This window comes from Mugil cephalus, chromosome 4 (assembly GCF_022458985.1).
Source record: "Mugil cephalus isolate CIBA_MC_2020 chromosome 4, CIBA_Mcephalus_1.1, whole genome shotgun sequence".
NCBI lineage: Eukaryota > Metazoa > Chordata > Actinopteri > Mugiliformes > Mugilidae > Mugil > Mugil cephalus.
Genome location: NC_061773.1, coordinates 25,859,327 through 25,878,962, shown reverse-complemented (window position 1 = coordinate 25,878,962; position 19,636 = coordinate 25,859,327). Strand labels below are relative to the sequence as shown.

General features: G+C 40.6%; 2 protein-coding genes across 2 annotated transcripts; one reads left to right on the top strand and one right to left on the bottom strand.

The window, feature by feature from the left end:
* The first annotated feature begins 1,138 nt into the window (after window positions 1-1,138).
* On the top strand, window positions 1,139-2,475 carry LOC125006841 (G0/G1 switch protein 2-like). The gene is made up of 2 exons (XM_047583271.1): window positions 1,139-1,257; window positions 1,450-2,475. The coding sequence occupies exon 2, from the start codon at window positions 1,482-1,484 to the stop codon at window positions 1,863-1,865; it is 384 nt and encodes a 127-aa protein (XP_047439227.1). The 5' UTR covers window positions 1,139-1,257; window positions 1,450-1,481; the 3' UTR covers window positions 1,866-2,475.
* Window positions 2,476-7,261: 4,786 nt separating this feature from the next.
* On the bottom strand, window positions 7,262-17,174 carry ldlrad2 (low density lipoprotein receptor class A domain containing 2). The gene is made up of 5 exons (XM_047583489.1): window positions 16,806-17,174; window positions 12,529-13,014; window positions 11,359-11,508; window positions 11,077-11,217; window positions 7,262-9,682 (listed from the first exon to the last, which is right to left on the bottom strand). The coding sequence occupies exons 1-5, from the start codon at window positions 16,873-16,875 to the stop codon at window positions 9,390-9,392; spliced, it is 1,140 nt and encodes a 379-aa protein (XP_047439445.1). The 5' UTR covers window positions 16,876-17,174; the 3' UTR covers window positions 7,262-9,389.
* Between the last annotated feature and the right edge of the window lie 2,462 nt (window positions 17,175-19,636).

Here is a 19,636-nt window from a genome sequence, read left to right as displayed (position 1 = left end):
CAACATAATAGGGTTTCAACAGGGAGTGCACAACCCCCTAGAGGTCTGTGGAGGTACTGCAGGGGGGGTTGCAAAATCACTCTCTCTCTGTATATGTATGTATATATATATTAATTTTCCACACACACATACACATTAACACAAATCCAGCATTTTTTATGCTATAGCTGCTGATAAGCTGCGAAAACAGGAGAAAACCTGCAAACACTCAGGTAATTATAATATCTGAAGTCTGGATTCACTTTTAAGGACACATATGGCGGTGATAAGTTGTGTGCTTACCATCAGGGTGAGCATTTGTGCCATTAAATAGCTCGGTGATTAACTGTCCCTACTACATTTGGCTATGATCAAAGTTTAAATCTGACAATAATATTTACTTGTTAGGTTTATTGCAGGGCCTCCTACTGTTGCACGTGTTTGAAATAAAATAATAATAATAATAATAAAAAGTAATAAAATAGATAATTAAAAACCTTGAAGACCCCCCCTGGTGTAAAACTCAAACTGGTCCTCGGAAAGATGGCCGTACAAGTACACACACACACACACACATACACACACGCACACTGATAACAGCAGATAAATGATAAAAGAACAGATATCTCCGCGCTGCCTTCAAGTCCACACCATCACATCATGAGTGTGTGTGGTACGTGTGGCCGGGTCCGTGTACTGTACAACTCTACTGACCATAGTTCACAGCTGCAGAGAGGCTACTGAGTAACTGGGTTTACACAACCTTTCCCCTGATTTGGTGACTGTGGATGTGGAACAGTCTCATGAACTCCACGGGCAGATGTGGAAAACCCTTGGCCACCTGTGCGGCTTCCTTCCCATAACAACATTTAAAGTAGTCACTGAAAACATATAGAAGAATGCATGTCTCAGCTTTACTCCAGACTTCTCTAATGCCACTAGAGGCCTGGTTTATTTGGACTATAAGCTGAGCACAAACGTAGAAAACAGTGGCTGTATTCATTTGACTCAAAGCACTGACTTGTCACCATAACCTCAACCTTCGCTTTCATGGAGCATTAGTTATTGTGGACTGTGGATCAAGTCGAAACCTAACTGGGTAAAAGGTTCTAGCTCAGAGCCTTTTCTGACTTCATGAATATTCAGCAGCTGCCACCGTGTGGGTGGAGAGAGTGGAGTTATAAACGGCCCCAGTGTCGGGTGAAGCTGTATTCTCGCCACATACTGGAACTCACGAGTCGAGCGAAGCTTTGGCTGGAACGAATCTGCTACTTCACAGTAAGTTTTTTTTCTGTAGATATTAGTGGTGACATCTGTCAAGAGTTAGCTTTTTAAAAAAAAAAAAAAAAATCTAAAATATATTTACATGTTTTTCTACAACATGCAAATCAATTAAATGTCTTATGTAGCAATGTCATGCAATATCGGTGCAGGTTTTAACAAAGTGCTGCATTTTCTTTATTTTTTCAGAGTAACTTGTGTCTCCAGAAGAAGTGGTCGAAATGGAAAGCCTGCAGGAGCTGATCCCATTTGCCAAAGAGATGTTGAGTCAGAAGCCGAGCCGGGGGCTGCTGAAGGTCTACCTGGTGGGCTCCGTGTTTGCCGTGCTGGGAACGGTCATCGGGCTGGTCGACACCGTCTGCCACCCGTTCTCCTCCGGCGAGCCCCTGGACGCGGAGATGATCCTCATGTTGGCCAAAGAGCAGAGAACTGTTGAGGCTGAAGCTCAGCGCAGCATCGGGGCTCGGGGAAAGAAAGAGGAGGAAGAGGAGGAGGAGGAGGAGGGCCTCGCTTGTGAGAGTGAAATCAAGACCCGGAGCACGACCCTCTCCAAGACCCACGAATCCAGCTCACGGAGCATTGCCCACCGCCTGCACGCCTCCTAAAACCAAAGTTATTTATTTGGGGAAGACTCTTGATGGACACGGTACACACAGAGACTATTCTACGGCGAGGGTTAATGGTAATGCATTCATGCGCCCTCACATTTATGAACTGGGCACACGCAAGGGCTCCGGGTAACACAGAAGAGAGACTTTTCGACGGGCCTGTTGTCAGAGGATGAGATGGCAAAGCAACAGTTGAACGGAATGTGAATGGAAGTGGATAAATATTGCTAAAGGAAAATGGAAGTGCAAGAAAGACGAGGCAATAAGATGCATTCAGGTTCATGGTTAAAGTATATATATATAAAAAAAACCCATAAGGCCTCCAAAATACGTTGTACATACTACTGCTGCAGCGACAACAACAAAAAAGGCTTAGAGAAGAAATATTTAAGAGGGTCACAGGAGGACCTGAAGGTTGCAGGTGTCAAGTTTGTCTGTGGGAAACTGGTGTGTAGCACCACCCGGTGTCTGCTGGTTGAATCTGAACGGACACTCCAACCGTTCTGCGTTGCATTAAGAGGAAAGGTTATTGTAAATATTGTATTATGTGCACATATTGTAAATATAAAGTCTTTTTTCACATAAATAAAACTTGTTATGTTTATAAGTCTGACTTTGTTTAACTGACTCCACAAAAAAACTGCACAACAGTTTAATGGCACATTCAATAAAAATCATTTATATCTTCTATTTAAATGTATTTCCATGCTAAAATGTGCAAACAGTTTTTAGCCAGATTATTGTTGCTGAATATATCACATGCTGAATTGCATTAGGCTACAAGAAAATGTCCTTTTGACCTCTGTGAGTCCACGAGAACCAACCCTGTGGCGCCCTCTGTCAACGATATCCTGCAAATACACAATACTCACACAGTGGCTTTTAGCATCGTTGGCAGATGCAATGACCTTGAATAAAATCCCCCATCCATCCATCCATCCATCCATCCATCCATCCATCCATCCATCCATCCATCCATCCATCCATCAGTCCATCCATCCAGTCCTTTCTTTTAATCCCCTAAAGGAAAACAAAGTTGTCTACAACTGGCAGTGGCTGGTATGTGATAAAACTTCAAGTTAGTGTTTTAGTTTTGGCGCCAAAAATAACAGCAACAAGACGACATTTTCATGGTTGACAGTGACAGCGTTTGTCTCAAGCTTCCCTCTGTTGTGTCTCCAGTTAAAACCATGACGTCACAGTGATGTCGGCCATGAAGGGTCTATAGCTGACTGAACACACATGTGGAGACACATATTAATATCAGGAGTGAACACCTGGTATTTGGGTCTGTAATATACGATGATCACTTATGCACGGTGCAAGGTGTGAACTTTGAGTACCTAAGACTGACCTCATCCTTTTCACTCTTCTCTGATTGTTTTATATCAGCAGGGGGAAGTCTGTGTTAATTTGAGATACTCAGATTGATTTTACATATGCAGAACACGGTGGAGTAGGAAACAAAATGACTTTAATAAAAGTTACAAAAGGCGCTGCAGGAGATATCCAGAAACACAACCTCAAAACAAAACACATGGAAATGAACAGCAGGATTAACAGGGGCAACACCACAAATGACCTGACACATGATGGAATAACTAGAGGCGGACGAGACCAACGAGGACAAAAGACACAAGGCAAAGACATGTGAAGTGAATCACAGAGGCATGAACAGGCCAAGGCAGGAGGCCAAAACTTAAATCCAACATGATTTCAAAATAAAGCAGGAGACACAAGACGAGGTTACAGAACTCGTTCAACACTCAAAACCGTGACACTCTTGTCCTGTTTTAATGGCGGACTACGAGGTTTATAGGGTCACTCCTTTTTTTCGTGTTTTACCAGAAACAGTAATAAAGAGACGGAGCAGCAGGACTCAGTGAGATAGCATGGCAACAAAGGGACACGTGAACACGCACGTGAACATGCACATAAACACACATGTGCGGTGAGGCCCATTCGATCCTGGGTCAACAAGATAGCCCTCAGTCTAAGAATAGTTTGAGCGATGTTTGTGTACGTCAGAGCCTAAACCTGTTGCCTCTGAGCCCTCTCAGGTTAACACATGTTGGGTCAAAGGTGTGGTTCTGAACAATTTTTTTTTTTTGTGGCTGATGACACAGGAACAACTGATGCCTGGGTGTCACATAACATTTCATACTATACTTAAAACAGACATTTTAGTCATATGATCAACAGGTAATAAGTAAAAACAAGACACAAAATGACGTTTTGAGTGTAGGACGTTCATCTGTGCTCGTTGACCCCACAGCTCACACACTATTGCTGCATTCACAGCTCAGAACCTGGGCCAAAGTTAAAATGATGAACCTCCACAGCTGCACAACTCACCAGTTTAACTCGTGGTTAGAAGGTTGCTGCCTTTCATAGAGACAGGGATTTTACTTTAAAGGTTGCCACGGGCACCAGAAACAGCACACACACTCTTTGCCATGCCTTCCCCTGTGTCAAACAAATAGCCTCAGAGTCAGATTTGGAAAACAACAAAAAGAACAAGAAACAACCAAGTCTGCACAGGGCCACTGACGAGGACTCGGTCACATCCTGGTTCCTGCTGAGCTTCTGATACGAAAAAATCACAATGTTTAACCTTGACAAAATGACCAGAATATGTTAAACATTTTAAATTTGAATTAAAGAATGTTTTATTGGAAGCACTGATTCATCTCAGTGAAGTGATAGAACAAGGATCATGATGCAACATTCATTTGCAGTTGTGTTTGTGATTAATTCAATATTCACTCTTCTTTTTCTATTTTATTTCCCACCAACTCATCAGGGAAATATCTGTGTGTGTCTCCAAGATACTAGATGCTCCACTATGTATCTGTTTCTGTCTCCTACATCTACCGAGATGTGTTAGAAATGTAGAAGGAAAACAGTGAGTTACAGTGAGTTTATATATATATATATGTATTTGATGCATCCTTGAATATAAAAATACTGATTATTGCAGCACTTAGGTCTAAGTGATGTGTAAAATTTATGTTTGACAAAAGAGCCTTTAAAGGAAAAAAGGTGACACTCCATTCTCCAAATGAAAACATTTTATTGTTTTAATAAAAAGCCGGAACAAACTTACACATACACCAATCAGCCACAACATTAAAACCACCACCAGGACAAGTAAATAACATTTAAACCACCTGGTGATGGTTCTGCTGGGAAACTTTTGGACCTGGCTTTCATTGGTGTGGACTTAACATAGACATGTAGGACCCACCTAGACCAGACCAGATACCCCCACCCCATGGCAATGACACTCCACAGACGCACAAAAACACTTTATGAACAACTCAAAAAAGACATGAAGAACAGGACATGCTGTTGACCTGGCCTCCAAATTCACTAGATCCCACTAACAACATCCTGTTGCTCCACAGGACACCCTCAGAAGGTCCATGTCCACTCTCTGACGAGTCACAGCTGTTTTGAATTCACACAGGAGACAAACACAATATTAGGCAGGTGGTCATAATGTTGTGGCTGATTGGTGTATCTTGTCAGACGTTGAGAAACCATGGTCAAATGTGCATTGCAGTCCGGTGTGAGAACAGGCACACATATCCAGGTGGTGTGTTGACCTTCCTCACATGTGCATGTACGAGTGTGTGTTTGTTCAGTGAGCGGCTGCTTTTGTGCGTGTTGTCTGACGGGTGCACGGATGCATGCGTGTTCCTGTACAGTCGTCTGCAGAAAGCGAGACAGACGGATAAAGACATCTGCGTACTTAGTGCGCTGCAGCCTGGCAACCTGAGGGTCAGAAACGCAGTCTTTGTTTAGGCGCAGGGTCTTATGCCTCGGCCGGGACACAAGTCAAAAACCCCTTAAAAGACAGTGAGTGGCTTCTCTATGATGTGGTTACACAACACACAGGGTATCTGAACGAGGAAAGGTTAGGGAGCTACTTCATCTAGAGGACGCCACAAAGAAAGTTTGCCTGGTGTACACATGAACTGCCTACCAAGACACACACAAAGCATCAATCTGGGGCGGCGGAGACACAAGGGTTTGACGTTACTGTACTTTTTACTGTACATACAGAATGTGAGAGGACGGGATTCTGCTCAGAGGACATGAGCTGCATATTTTGGTTTGAATTACACAAGCAAATCATTAAACTCTAAGCCCGTAGCCACTCCTTGTACGTATTTGTCTTTGAATTCATATTTTCAGAGATGATATAAATGGAGTCATGCAAGTGCCCCTGTGTGACTGGAGTTGGAGTTAAATCTTAACATGTTCTCAGTGGCACAGTGTTTATCCATAATGTCATTGGTACTGCTGACATTTGGCAAAAAGTCTGTGTATGTTGTGGTTATCGGATTTTCCGTTCTGAAATATTAAATAAAAAAAATGTTTCATTTTAAAATTCTAAATTTAAAGTTAAAATTCAAGGCATTTTTCTTTATCAGGGTCGAGAATGAATAAAGACACCGATCTATTTTCATTTTCTGTTTCTATAAATAATAATAAAGAAAAAACAAATTAGAAGACCGAAACAAAAGGCGCCCTTTTTTTCATGTTTTGCAACCGGAAGTTTCCGTTTTCAAAGTAAGAGCACGTAAGAGGACGCTTCTGGCAAGAGCACCCAAATACATGACTCATATCTGTGGTTTCCCTAGGCTAGTCCAGCTAAAATGTCTTTGGAACCTGATGAGATTTTTGACACGACAAAACAAGGCTTGTCATCTGCAGAAATCTCTGCATGTTAGCTAGTAGCTAACTATTATATGTACTTATTTTTAGTTTTAACCCGACTTATGCGGTTTAAGTTTTCTGCAGTCACGTCCCTGAGACACACTCTTTTATTGTTTCGAATAACTGATCCACGCCCATCAACTTTTGTTACACATACCGTCCTCATGCGTGCTTTAACTTTGAAAACAACAACTTCCGGCCGTACGATATGAAAAAAAAAAAACGGGCGCTTTTTAGTTTGTGTTTTAACGATTTTATTTTTAGAAACAAAAACTTTAAAGTTTTGTTCATCCATTGTCGACCCTGACAAAGAAAATGCCTTGAATTTCAATTCTTTCGAAAATTTTAAAATTAAAATCAAATAACCACATTTTTGTTTTTGAACTGAACTGAACTGCATGAAATACACTACTCTGATTTTGCCTGTTTCTGCCTCATTGTGTTGCTGGGCTTGAAGTTTCTGGCATTTCTTGAAAATCCTCCTGAGTTTCTCTGATACTCATGTCTTGTACAAGTCCACCAGGAGTTGTCTTTGTCTCAGCCTTGCTTTTTTTGAATATATATGATAGGAGTCAGGGAGCAAGAGGAAGGAACAGGTTGGCCATCACATACAATGGCAGGTGTTTTACACTTTGTTGATTGGACACTTTGTTGATTGTTGATTGGTGAGAGGCGGGGTACACCGTGGACAGGTCTCCAGTTTATCTCAGAGCTGACACAGAGAGACAGACAACCATTCACAATTCGACCAATTTATTGGTGCGTTCCATTTGTACTTCCATTTGTGAGAATCCTCACTTCCCCCGACTTGTGTTACCAAGATGACTGCCCCATGTTTAAAGAGAAGCTTCTGTAATATTCCATTTATTAGCACTTTTGATTAATTTTTGTTGTATTAAATCTAAAGTATTTTCCCCACATACATATGTTGAAATGTTGAAGAGTTTTTCATGTGTTTTATGGGAACTACAAGCCCATGTTGTGCTAACAATGGCTAAAAACAGTAGCCTGGTAAAAAACAAAACAGTTTGAAACACCATGAGTTGGTTCAAGTTGGACGCAGCCATCTTGTTTTCCGATACCTCAGGTGTGTCGTCATTCCCAGTGCTGACTTCTGCCCTCTGAGGTAAATGGAACGCACCATTAGAATCACAATGATTCTAAACTGCATGTATTTGGATGATGGGAGTACCCAAACTCACACACAGGGAGAACCTTCTTGATGTATGGCATCAGTGCTAACCTCCACACCACTGTGCCATCCTATAATACAGCTCAGTGAAAACCACAAGTGTGAAGTTGTGATAGATCTCAAAAACTGGTAGGGTTACTCCTCTGTGAACTGTTGATATCTGCACCAAATTCCACTGGCCTTCCACTGGTCTATAGATATCCCAGTCCAGACCAAAGGGATGACATTGACCTACACTCAAAAAAAAAAAAAAAACACACACAAACAAACAAAAAAAAAAAAAAAACAGCTGCTGGAATCATGTCTAACAACGTACCCAAGACACAACTGGTACATATGAGAAAAATAGAGTTGACAAAAACCTCCCGTTGATACTTTCCAAGACTTTGAGTTTTCTCTTATGAGCTTCACTGTCACACAACCATTACACAAAACAAGGTGAAAGAGATAATTAAAGAGCGGACAGTCTTACTCTGACTTCACAACTTAGACAACAGTGACTTTTTCTTAAATAATTAACACTTTTATCATCTCAAGTTAAACGTGTTTTAAAAATACGTTCTTCACCCTGTTTAGTTGCAGATTATCAAAAAGGGAAATAATCTGATATAATTGGCACAAAATGTGAAAAGTTTATACTCAGTTTCTTTGCCTCAAAGTTTCCCAGGAGGGAGAGAAGGGAGAACAGCTGCTGTCACCAGGCGGGTGACTCCGGGGCTGCTTCCTCAGCAGGCATCCACTAAGCATTTTTTGGTCAACATCATAGACTAGAGGTGTCGTTTTACTGCATGAGGAACTTGTTTCTTCTAAGACAGAGTGAAAACATTATATTTATACGTAAGAAATCAGCACACGATTAAAAACTCTTCATTATCGGTTCCAAAAACTGACGACTACTCAAATTTCATAAGCGGTCCGTCCAACAGAATGCTGCCATTATATAGGAAAATATTTCATAGAATATCCTAAGAACCCTTTCAGAAACTATAGAGGGTGTGCAGTGATGTCATCGCTGCCCGGGGCCACGCCCACTGAGTGGCAAAAACATGGTGAAATGTAGCAGTAAACACATGGAGACCAGGAAAATGTGGATTATCAGATTAAATTTAGGAAAATTGGACTCAACAATGAAATACCAAACAACAAATGGTCCACAAACATTGACATGCAGCCAGAAATCAGTTCTCCTGATATTTATATGGAACTGATTTCAACAATTTAGACGCTATTAAAGCCTATGATTCAATCTAATGCTGCTAATCTCCATGCTCAACTGTCACCTTTTGCCACTCAGTGGCCGTAACCACGGAGACTTTGCTTGCTGTGACATCACGTGCATACCCTCTATTGTACTTTGATACAATCCATAGTCAAACTGGACCCTGCATTACCACCTGATAGCAACATAAAGAGCAGTCTCACCACCTGCACTATCATTTAAAGCACACAAACCATCGTACGTCCACCCCTTTAGCTCTGCTCAGTATTGCAATCCGGACCACGTCGGTGGTCAAACCTTCACTAAAGAGATTCTTGGTCACGCCCACCGGTGGTCACAGCTCGGCATTAGCATACTGTACCCACATCAGTTGGAAAGTCTCGCTCTACACAGCCGCTGTGGTAATGTTTTCCTCAGTGCTGTTGGCAGTGGCTGCCACGCCCACTGGCGTCCCATTGACGGGTGTGTGCGGGGTGACTTTAGCCAGGCGGTGCTCCTTGCTGTGGGTGCAGAAGTGGCAGGATGCGCAGGCCGAGTTGCAGCAGGGTAAGAAACGGCAGATGCTGATGCGCCACAGGAACCAGCCAGGTGACCAGCAGCACCAGCAGACCACTATGCCACCCGCCACCACACCCAGGATGATGTAGAGGACCAACAGGGACAGGGAGCCAGGAGAGTCTGAAAATACAAGGAGGACTTACTCGATGCTGGTGACGTACAGTATGAACAACTACAGATGCATTTCTGACATAGACTGTATAAATATGGACAACGCGTCCCCACTTCCTTGCGTTGGCCAAACTGATAACTATTCAACTTGCAGCTTTGGAGGCTGATCAGTACAGTCCGAGAGTGAAGCCACGTGGGGTTTTAAAGTTCATATAAAGTTCAGACTGATTCAAGTCACAGCTTATTTGTTCAGAAAATGTAAAATTTATTTTATGGAGTCTTCAACGTTTTTTAGGCCAAGCGACAAGATTAAGTAGAGTCCCCCTACCAACTATGTGTGTTTTATATTAAACTCGGCCTAGTACTATTTATAAATTTAGATTATTATTAGCATTTTTCATTCAATATTAAGCTATTCAAATAATACATAGGTTCAAATATTCATTTTTATTTCAAACATGTACAACAGTAGAGTGGCCGTGCACCTGCCATGAACAAAAACATACCTGACTGATCTATGTGTGTATAAAATTGACAGATTAAGAAAACAATTGACAGATTCAAGTTTTAACTTTAAACATGTGTGAAACATGTGAAATAGTGCACCGTTGAGACAGCTCCTGTATCGCTGAATAAGTGAAGTGCTGACTCAAAGATAACGTCTTCTGCCTGCGTTTATCTTTTTACTAAAACATATTGGGCTCATGTTAATGTGTATTTAAAGAAATTTGATGCTTTGTGGGAAGTAAAAAATATATATGAAAAATATCTAATTAACCAAAGATTTTGTGCCTCATCTGCAGTACCTCTGCGAACCCCCTGGAGGCTGCAGACCCCCTGTTGACGATCTATGATTTGGGCCATTTAGAGAGGAGGAAATTAAAATTTAATTCAAGAAAAACAGCCACTTTGAAAATCACTCCTGGTAGAGAAAAGGCTTTTAAATCCACCCATTCATTATGATTATGGTGCCAGTATTGACGTTATAATACTGTGGTTTAATCCTCTTTTGTAGAGCCTTGTTTCAAAGGTATTGTTCTGTCTAATTAAAAAATGTAGCCTCTATATTTCCCAGTTCATATCATATCACCCTTCACCCTCCTCCTCCTCCTCCGTCGCTTTTTTCAACTCAGAACTTAAAGACATGAGTTAAATGAACATTGACCACACAGACAAAACTCTAGTCAAGACACTGGATTACTTTAAGTTTAACTTTAGAAAACTTATTAAGTTGAGCACAATATTAAAAACTTATCATCAGTATTAAGAGAAAGAAAACATTGACGTAACTTAATGGGGCTGTAATGTTTTACAGTGCAGAACTCTTCTCTCTGTAGTGAGAATAGACCAGTTTATTGGTCCAGGAAAGAAATCAGCATGCTAATTGCTAATTGCTCCCTCACCCGTTGCTGACTCATGACTGGGAGCGCTGTCTGGCATGCCGCAATTCATACGTGTTGGGATCAGCACTGTGGGTGGATTCAGGGTGGTTGGGGGTAGGGTAGCTTTTGGAGGTCCGGGTTCAGGAGGTAAAAGCTGACCTGCTGATGAAGGACAGATTTGAGGAAACAATTAAATGGTGTCAGCTTCCATTTCCTTGTTGGGCTACAAATATTCCATTCATTTGCCACAGTTTTCCAAAATCCCGAGTGGTTGAAGTGGTATCGACCCATCACTTAACTGACCTTTGCAGCCTGTAGTGAGGTTCTCCTCCAGGTCGCTTCCATCCCCACAGTTGTCAATGCCTTTGTCATCACACACCAGACTGAGAGGGATACATTTCCCATTCCTGCATGAAAAGTAGGGTTCACTGCTGCACTCTGATTGGTTGAAGCCTGAGGGGAAAGATAACAATTAAGGAGTCAGTGTGCAGGAGCTGGTAAAACGAATTATAAACCATTAAGGTAAAAGAGAAGACGCAGCACACTGAAGAGAAATTACTTTTATGGATTCTTAATCAGCACATGGAGTCAGCTTTTCATACACATTGTTACATGTGGAGTTGTTTTTGTCATCAGTCATCCATTTATTATAATATCATTAGCCTAATAGCATAATTGCCTAATTCATATCTGAAAGTTTTCGGGAAAATAAGAAAAAACACATCGTATTTTTTATTGATATTGTAACATTAACTCAAAAAATTACTGAATAAATGCTTTACCTTAAAACATGAATACTACACAAAACTACTTCAAGCCAAACAGTACCTCAGGATCATGTAAAGTCCAACAAACCTGATTTTGGTAGATCCGATATTGCCTTTTGTGTAGAGACACGGCAAATACAGACAGTCGTTTTGTTTGCCAAACAGTTAATGGGAAAAACCTGTAAGTGTTGCCCCTAGTGACATTTCCTAAAGTCAAACTGGTCTTCCGACAATTGTATATGAACACTTCAGTGTTGGAGTGGTTGCGGGTGGCCTGGACCCTGGTCTCCAGTCTATCTCAGGGCTAACACCTACGGCCAATTTAGAATCAACAATGAACCTAACGAGCAGGTCTTTGGACGGTGGGAGGAAGCTAGAGAGAACTCATGCAGATACAGGGAGAACATGCCAAGGCAGAAACTTATTGCTATGAGGCATTAGTGCTAACCTCCACACCACTGTGCCTGAAAACCACAAACGAGAAGGTGTGATAGAGCTCAAAACTTCCTAGAGTCATCCCTCTGTGTACTGTTGATATCTGTACTAATTTCCATTGGCAACCCTTCCACTGGTCTTTATATATTCCAGTTCAAATATCACTGTATCTTTGTCTAACACAAGGGGGCAGATCTGTCTTGTTTTCTGTAATGGTGTGCTTCTTTTAACAAAGAGAACAATGTTTCTTAACCACTTTTCATTTCCTTACCGAGTCTGAAGGAGGTAAAGTCTCCGACAAAATCCACCCTGGGCTGAGTCCCCCTGGTCACAAGCCTCAGGGTCAGGTAGTTTCCTGTGGACAGGACGGGCCGCGGTGGGCTCTTCCCACAGAGAGGAGGCCCGAGGGGAGGTGAGCTTCGGTCCAGACCATCATAGAACTGAACGTATGACCCAGCGTGACACGGATCCCCCGGGATTTCACCAGAGGTGGGCTCCAGTCTGGGATTGAGAGGGGCGGAGCCGCGGGGGGACTCTGGGAGGAAAGGGGCGGGGCTCAGAGGAGCCACTCGAAGCAAACTGTAGACCAGGAAGAAGCGGAAGTGGAACTGCACTTTGTCTTTTGGAGAGCTGGCCTGCATGGTGAGGTGGCAGTCGGTCCCCATGGTCACAAAGTAGTACTTCTTGGACTCCTGGTGTGAGTTGACAATCATGCCATCGTCCCGGATCGTCTGGCCACAGAAGTCCACCACGTTCACTGACAAGGAGAACCAAACCTCCAATATTAAAAAACAAAACATGACATGTGGGATCCTCTTAATAATACAGTAATAATAAAAAAAACATATATTTCTCAGCTTTAGTCAGACATGTAAAACAAAGCTAAAATAAAGGTAACAGGTCTTGGGAGTTCTGTGTTATTTCTATGCAGATGACACCTAGTTATATTTATCCACAAAACCAGATGAAACTGCTTAAACTCCAGACATACAGGCTTGGGTAACCTGTAATTTTCTCTCTTAAGCTCAGACAAAACAGAAGTCATTGTATTTGGCCCTAAACTTCTCAAAGATTCATTATCTATATCTATAATCCCAGACACACTCCATGATGTTGAGGTCTGGGCTCTGTGGGGGCCATGCCATCACTTCCAGGACTTCTTGTTCTTCTTTACTCTGAAGATGGTTCTTAATGACCTTGGCTATATGTTTGGGTCTTTGTCCTGCTGCAGAATACATTTGGGGCTAATCATCCTCCTCCCTGATGGTATTGATGATGGATAAGTATCTGCCTGTATTTGTCAGCATTAAATTCACCATAATCCTGAAATAATTTTCCCACTCCTTTTTCTGAAATGCAGCCCCAAACTAGCAAGGAGCCTCCACCGTGCTTCACTGTTGTCTACAGACACTCATTATAGTAGCTCTCTCCAGCCCTTTAGTCAGCAAACTGCCTTCTGCTACAGACAAATATTTCACCTGCTGCCATTTTTCTGACCTCAGTTCTTAGCTTTGTTTCCATGTTAGAGGGATGGAGTTTTGGCTGCAACTCTTCCATGAAGACCACTTCTGACCTGACTTCTCAACACAGTAGATGGGTGTACCTGGGTCCCATCGGTTTCTACCAGTTCTGAGTTGATGACTCTGCTCTTCCGATTTTGAAGGGAAATAAGTTTGATGTGTTTTTTATTATTTTTTTATTATTATTTAAGTTTTCTTGGCCGACTACATTATCAACTGTTGTTCAACATGACTTCATTCCTAATTTATCAGTCAGACAGTGTGTCCTCATATGTGGACATTGGGTTTTAAGTTCTTGGCAGCTTCTTACTGTGCTTCATTTAAACCTGTTGTCCTGGTAAGTGGAGGCTTTAGTCTGCCATCTAGTGGCAGCAAAGGGTCAACACAATAATCAGTGTAAAAATATGGGACAAAAATGGAAAAGGTACAAAACCTAATCAAATTTTACACCTGTAACTTGTTTAATTATATTTATTCACTTGTGTAGGTTGATATCACACTCAAATTTAACATTATATCAATAGTAACGAGCTACAGCGTCATTAATTGGCAAGTACTCATTTGAGGATGTTGGGATTTCATTGTTTGCAATCATGTTTTTGCACAGCAGTGTTCAGGAATTGAAATAAATAGTTTTATATGTTTGTTACACACTAGTGACTTTATACAGCAAAATAGTCCCTGTGTCCACATATGAGGACATAAAAACTACTACTTCTTATTCAGAGATGATGCTTAGTTTTTATACTTCTTGGGTCCTACTAATCACAAATACCTTGGAGAAATTAAAAATGCAGGCCAAACAGAAGCTCAGGTCTCAGGAGGATATACATCGGTGCTCAAACTACAACAAAGAACCAACTTAGCTGCACCAAACACCAAAATTTTAACCTGATAACAATAAAAAAGTGCAGCTAAATTAATTTTATTTTTTTGGAGGGGAGTGATCACAATCATTATTCCTTTCTTATTTCTGTACAAATGGTGACATATTTTTTTTTTATACATATTTGGGACCCACTCGAAAATGAGATGCTGCATCTCAATAAATTCAAATATTTGAAATATTCGAAATGCAGTTCACTGCCAGATGTAGTAAGACACACATCAGGGTAAACCTGGTCTCTTAAATCCACCATGTGATGGACAGTTTGAGAAGCAGCTCAGAGCCCATCCATAGTCCACAAGCAGGACCACGACAGATGGTCGGGGCAGATCCGGCTCTTGCAGCCCCCTCCCAGTCACCCACTGCCCCTGCCTCTGGGCTGCAGGCCAAATAATGAGAAAATTTATGACTACCCCTGGAGTTTATTAGCTCCGTCTCCCTGGGAGACAACGAGATCCTCCTTCACCGACCTCCAGGAATGTCCCAAAGCCCGGGAGCCCCTGTTGGTGGGAAAGAGCTGATCCCCTCCACACACAACAAGCAAATACAAAAACCTCAAGGGGACACTGCTGAAAACGTAGGTGACCAGAGGACGCAAAGTCCTCATTAAAGATTTTTACAGGCTGAAAATTCAACTCTAAACACAATCATTGTAAAAAAAAGGAGGCGTCAGTTCGGTGAGCAAATCCAGAGGGCAAGTTAGGGTCAAGATGCTGTCGAGAGAAATGTCTCTGAGACGCCATTGTGTTTAAAAGGGCACGAGTCTCAGTCTCCATCCAGTCCCAACACAGCGCAGGGCTCTGTTTTATCACTTCACAGTTTACATACACTAAGTATATATAAGTATAATCATCCCAGATTGATCACTTCCCAGCAGCTGATCTCATGGTGGACACACTCATATTCTAATTTGTTTTACTGTAGTCAGAAAGTCAGAACATATTCTCATTAATACATAAAGTAAAATTAACTTGAGTGCATATGGTGTAATAATCGCATTTATTTTCAAATCATCTGCACTGAAGCTTCATTATGACACAGAAATACTGTCAACTGTTCACTCTGATGCCTCGTTTCTCTATTGTTTGTCAGTTTGAAGGTGTTTTCATATTTATCCTGTGCAGTATTTCTTATATATCCAATTACAATTCAGTACTTTATGTTACAATCCAGTTACTTTTTACTGCAATTCGTTACTTACTCTGTACTGTGAACAATCCTGTGCAGTATCCAGCAGTCGCTGTCTGTTTGCAATTTATTACTTTAGGTTTGTCATGCAACACTTTTTGTTGTAATTTAGTTACTTTTTGTAGTCATGCCAATACTTATATATTGTTTATTCTATTCTGTTTTTATCTTATTATTTATCTTTTATACAGTTCGCTCTTTATTCTTGTTACTTTTCTACCTTATGTAAGCTGTGGCAAACTGCAGTTTTTACTATTCTATTCTATTCTATTCTATTCTATTCTATTCTATTCTATTCTATTCTATTCTATTCTATTAGTCATTGAATAACCAACCCCCCTTTTTCCATCTCCCTTACACCAAGAGTTAAAATCAACACAGAATAAAGTAAAATGAATTAAACACATAATGAAATACATATTTTAAATGGCACTGTAGCCAAAAATGTATATACATTTATAATAACAATAATAAAAAAAACACCTATAGCTTAAACTTTCCTCTTATAGGAGCTCCCTTTAAATTTCTATATAGATTTCCTCGTGTTAAGGATGTTATTCACATAGATCACACATGTAGTTACGCACGTTTTGCTTTAACCCATTAGAGGCAGAGCTTAATACACCAACTTATTCATCTTTGTCATGGACTAAACAAGTCATATCTGGTCTGAAACATAATCCATAAGACTGAAACTCTGCATTGGATGTGAAGGTGATTTTCTAAGAAGTTCAGCTCACATCTGACCTTCGATCTGTTTTCGCGTTAAACAGGAGCCAAGACGCATCAGACGCTCTGCGAGAAAAACGTTTTCCTCAAACAACAACAACATGTCTCTGCGTCCAGACGCGCAAGACGAAAATGGCTTCAACTTACAACCCAGTGCGCCGTGGTCTCCTCTCACCAGCTCATACTTAAAAACAACTCCCTGCTGCAATGTGAGCGAGGTCTTACCGGTCTCGATGGCCGAGCTGCGGAGGGTCGTGAGGCGGAGAAGGAGCACCAGCTGGAGCGCAAGCATCATCCGGACTGAAGGAGCCGATGGAGTCCGATGGAGTCAGCTCACAGAGGAGACATCACGGGCCCACGGGAGCAGAGATCCACGGCGATCAGCTGGAGCTGGGCTGCGTGTGTGTGTGTGTGTTTGGGGGGCGCAGGGTCCTGTCCGGATACTTTCTTTATTCCTCTATCCGCGTATTCCACGTGTCCCCCCGTTTCCATGACAACACCCAACCAGTCAACACCCCTAGAAGAAAAACCTCACTGCAAAACATCACAGTGACTCACACATATTAAGGTTTTCTTCTCTTTAACTCCAACAGTCAGGACACGGTTTGGATGTTTAACTTAATTTTAATACGTTTTCTGAAGTTAAACTTAAGTTTTGAGTTGAAAAATGTGATGGAGGAGGAGGAGGAAGGGTGATAATATATGAATACTTGGAAATAAAGAGGCTTTGTTTTTTTTAATTAGACAGAACAATCACTATATAGACTAATAATAGAGAAGTATGGGTGGTTTTTAGAAGCCATTTCTCTACCAGGAATTAACTTTACAGTGTCCGTTTTCAGTGGATCAAACTTTAATTTCCTTGCTCTAAACGGCCCCAAATAAAAATAAATGTTAAATTTCTCAATGAACAAGGTGCGACTTGAATCAGTCTGAAGTTTGTGTAAACTTTAAAACTTGTCATAAGTCGTCGTCAAATCTACGTAGAAACAAAACTTTGAAATGGAAATGTGAGCTCATTAGACGAGATATAAATTAGTTTTCCTCAGTGCATAACGTGAACTAATATGTCTTTTTCACTCATAGCATCGAGTTGAAACTAGAAATGATCATTAGTGTCAGGTTCAGCGACCTAAAACATTCGTAAACATTGCATAAAGAAAGACAAGAGTCTACCCTCTCTTTATTTCTCCAACAATTAGTTAAAACCTTTTTGAGCTTTTTGAGTAGAAACTGAAGTTTTTTTTCAGGTTTTCTCACATTTTGAAGGCAGCAGGTGAACTTGGATTTGTAGGTTTTATTGACTTGTCATGTTTTACGGTGCAGCTGAAGTGGTTTCAGTGAATAAGCTTGTTTCTTAAGGTCAGGATTTAGGAGAAACTCTTCCATTTAACGACACAGTGACCCTGTAAAATCTAATACGTTGGCTTTAGGTAAAAGAACATGTGATCTCATTGTCACAAAGGAGGAAAGTAAAGCAGACATAGTTTATTAGATAGTTATTTAACGTACTACTTAATTACTACTTAAATAGTACAACTGTCTTTAATTTATTAAGTTTGTTTTTGATTTCATTTAGTTTCATCCAAACATTTCACCCTTTTTATTTAAATAAACCATTAATTACCACAAATTTAGATTTAGTTACGTTCACAACATTTCTCCTCTTGTTGAAATGTTATTCTTTATTTTATTATTTTGGATACATGTAATATACATACGTGTAAATGGAGTGGAGGTACTCTAAGTGTTTCTGCCAGTGTTTTTATTTCCCTGAACTTAATTTACCTTATTACTTTAATTACTATTTTGATATATCCTACCTTGCTCCTTTTATGCACATATTCAAAGATTTCTTTTTTTTTTTTACGGTTCACATTTTTGACATTGTTTTCCTCTGCAAATCTTACTTAATCTGTGCTTTCACAAATTCACTGTTGTCAGACAAATTTATTCGTATTCTTTAACTCTCCTACCTTTACTCCTACTCTGCTCTGTGTTGTTGTTTGATCACTTATTGTCAATAAAACTGCTTTTAAAAATAATTACAAATAAAAACAACCTCAAAATTAATTAATGTTTAACTCAGTTTGTCTCCCTCTTGTGGCTAAAAACAGAACAGGTGTTGGAAAAAAAACATCCATCCATTCATCCATTTTCTCAGTTGATCAAAACGACTCACAAGTATTTTTTTTTTGTTTTAATTTTACAAAACTTATTAAAACACAATAAAACAGTCTGAAATTAAAATGATTTTCGCAGAATTTGTTGCTGAATCTGAAAGGAAGGAAGAAATAAAGACACACTAACATAAAAACAAAATAAAAATAATAAAAACACTTCAGAAGAAACTGATCCTCCACAGACAAACACAGCAGCTTTGGCATCATTTAATCAACGCACACACTACGACTGTGGCGAAGGACGTTTCTGGTTTAGTGTTTTAATTCGTCAGCGGATCAACGGCGTCCGCCTTCACTGAGGTCGACCAATCAGCTACCGGCCCGAATCAAAAGAAACTGTGAACTTAACACGTTGGTTACAGCAGTAAAGACACCGTTCACACACTCCACAACAGGAACCTGTGGGATGTTTGTGTGATTCCACTAAAAGATGCCTCGAACAGAACAAGTGTCAACACCGCGTCATGTCATCCAGTATATTTATCCCACAACGCAGCGCACGGCGAGGTCACATTTAGTATTTGCACAAACGAAAGACGAGGCAGTTAAATCAAAGTCCAAAGGAAGTAAAAGAAACCCACTCTGTACCAGGTAAACAACAACTTTTTCCTTCCTCCTAATTCGAACATTTTTCACCATTTAATCCCAATTTTCTCCCTGAAATAAATAAATTCATGCTGTAAGTAAAGAGGCCGAGTGATGTGACCATTAACACTCGTTACATGATATTGACAAAAGTTATAGGAGACACCGTATTCTTTCATTTTAAAACTTTAATTAGCTAAAGTCAAACTAACACTTCAGGAGCTTCCAAAAAAGTGGGATTAAACAGGTTTTAAGAGCTGATGTGTTCTGAAAACGCTCCGTGTTACT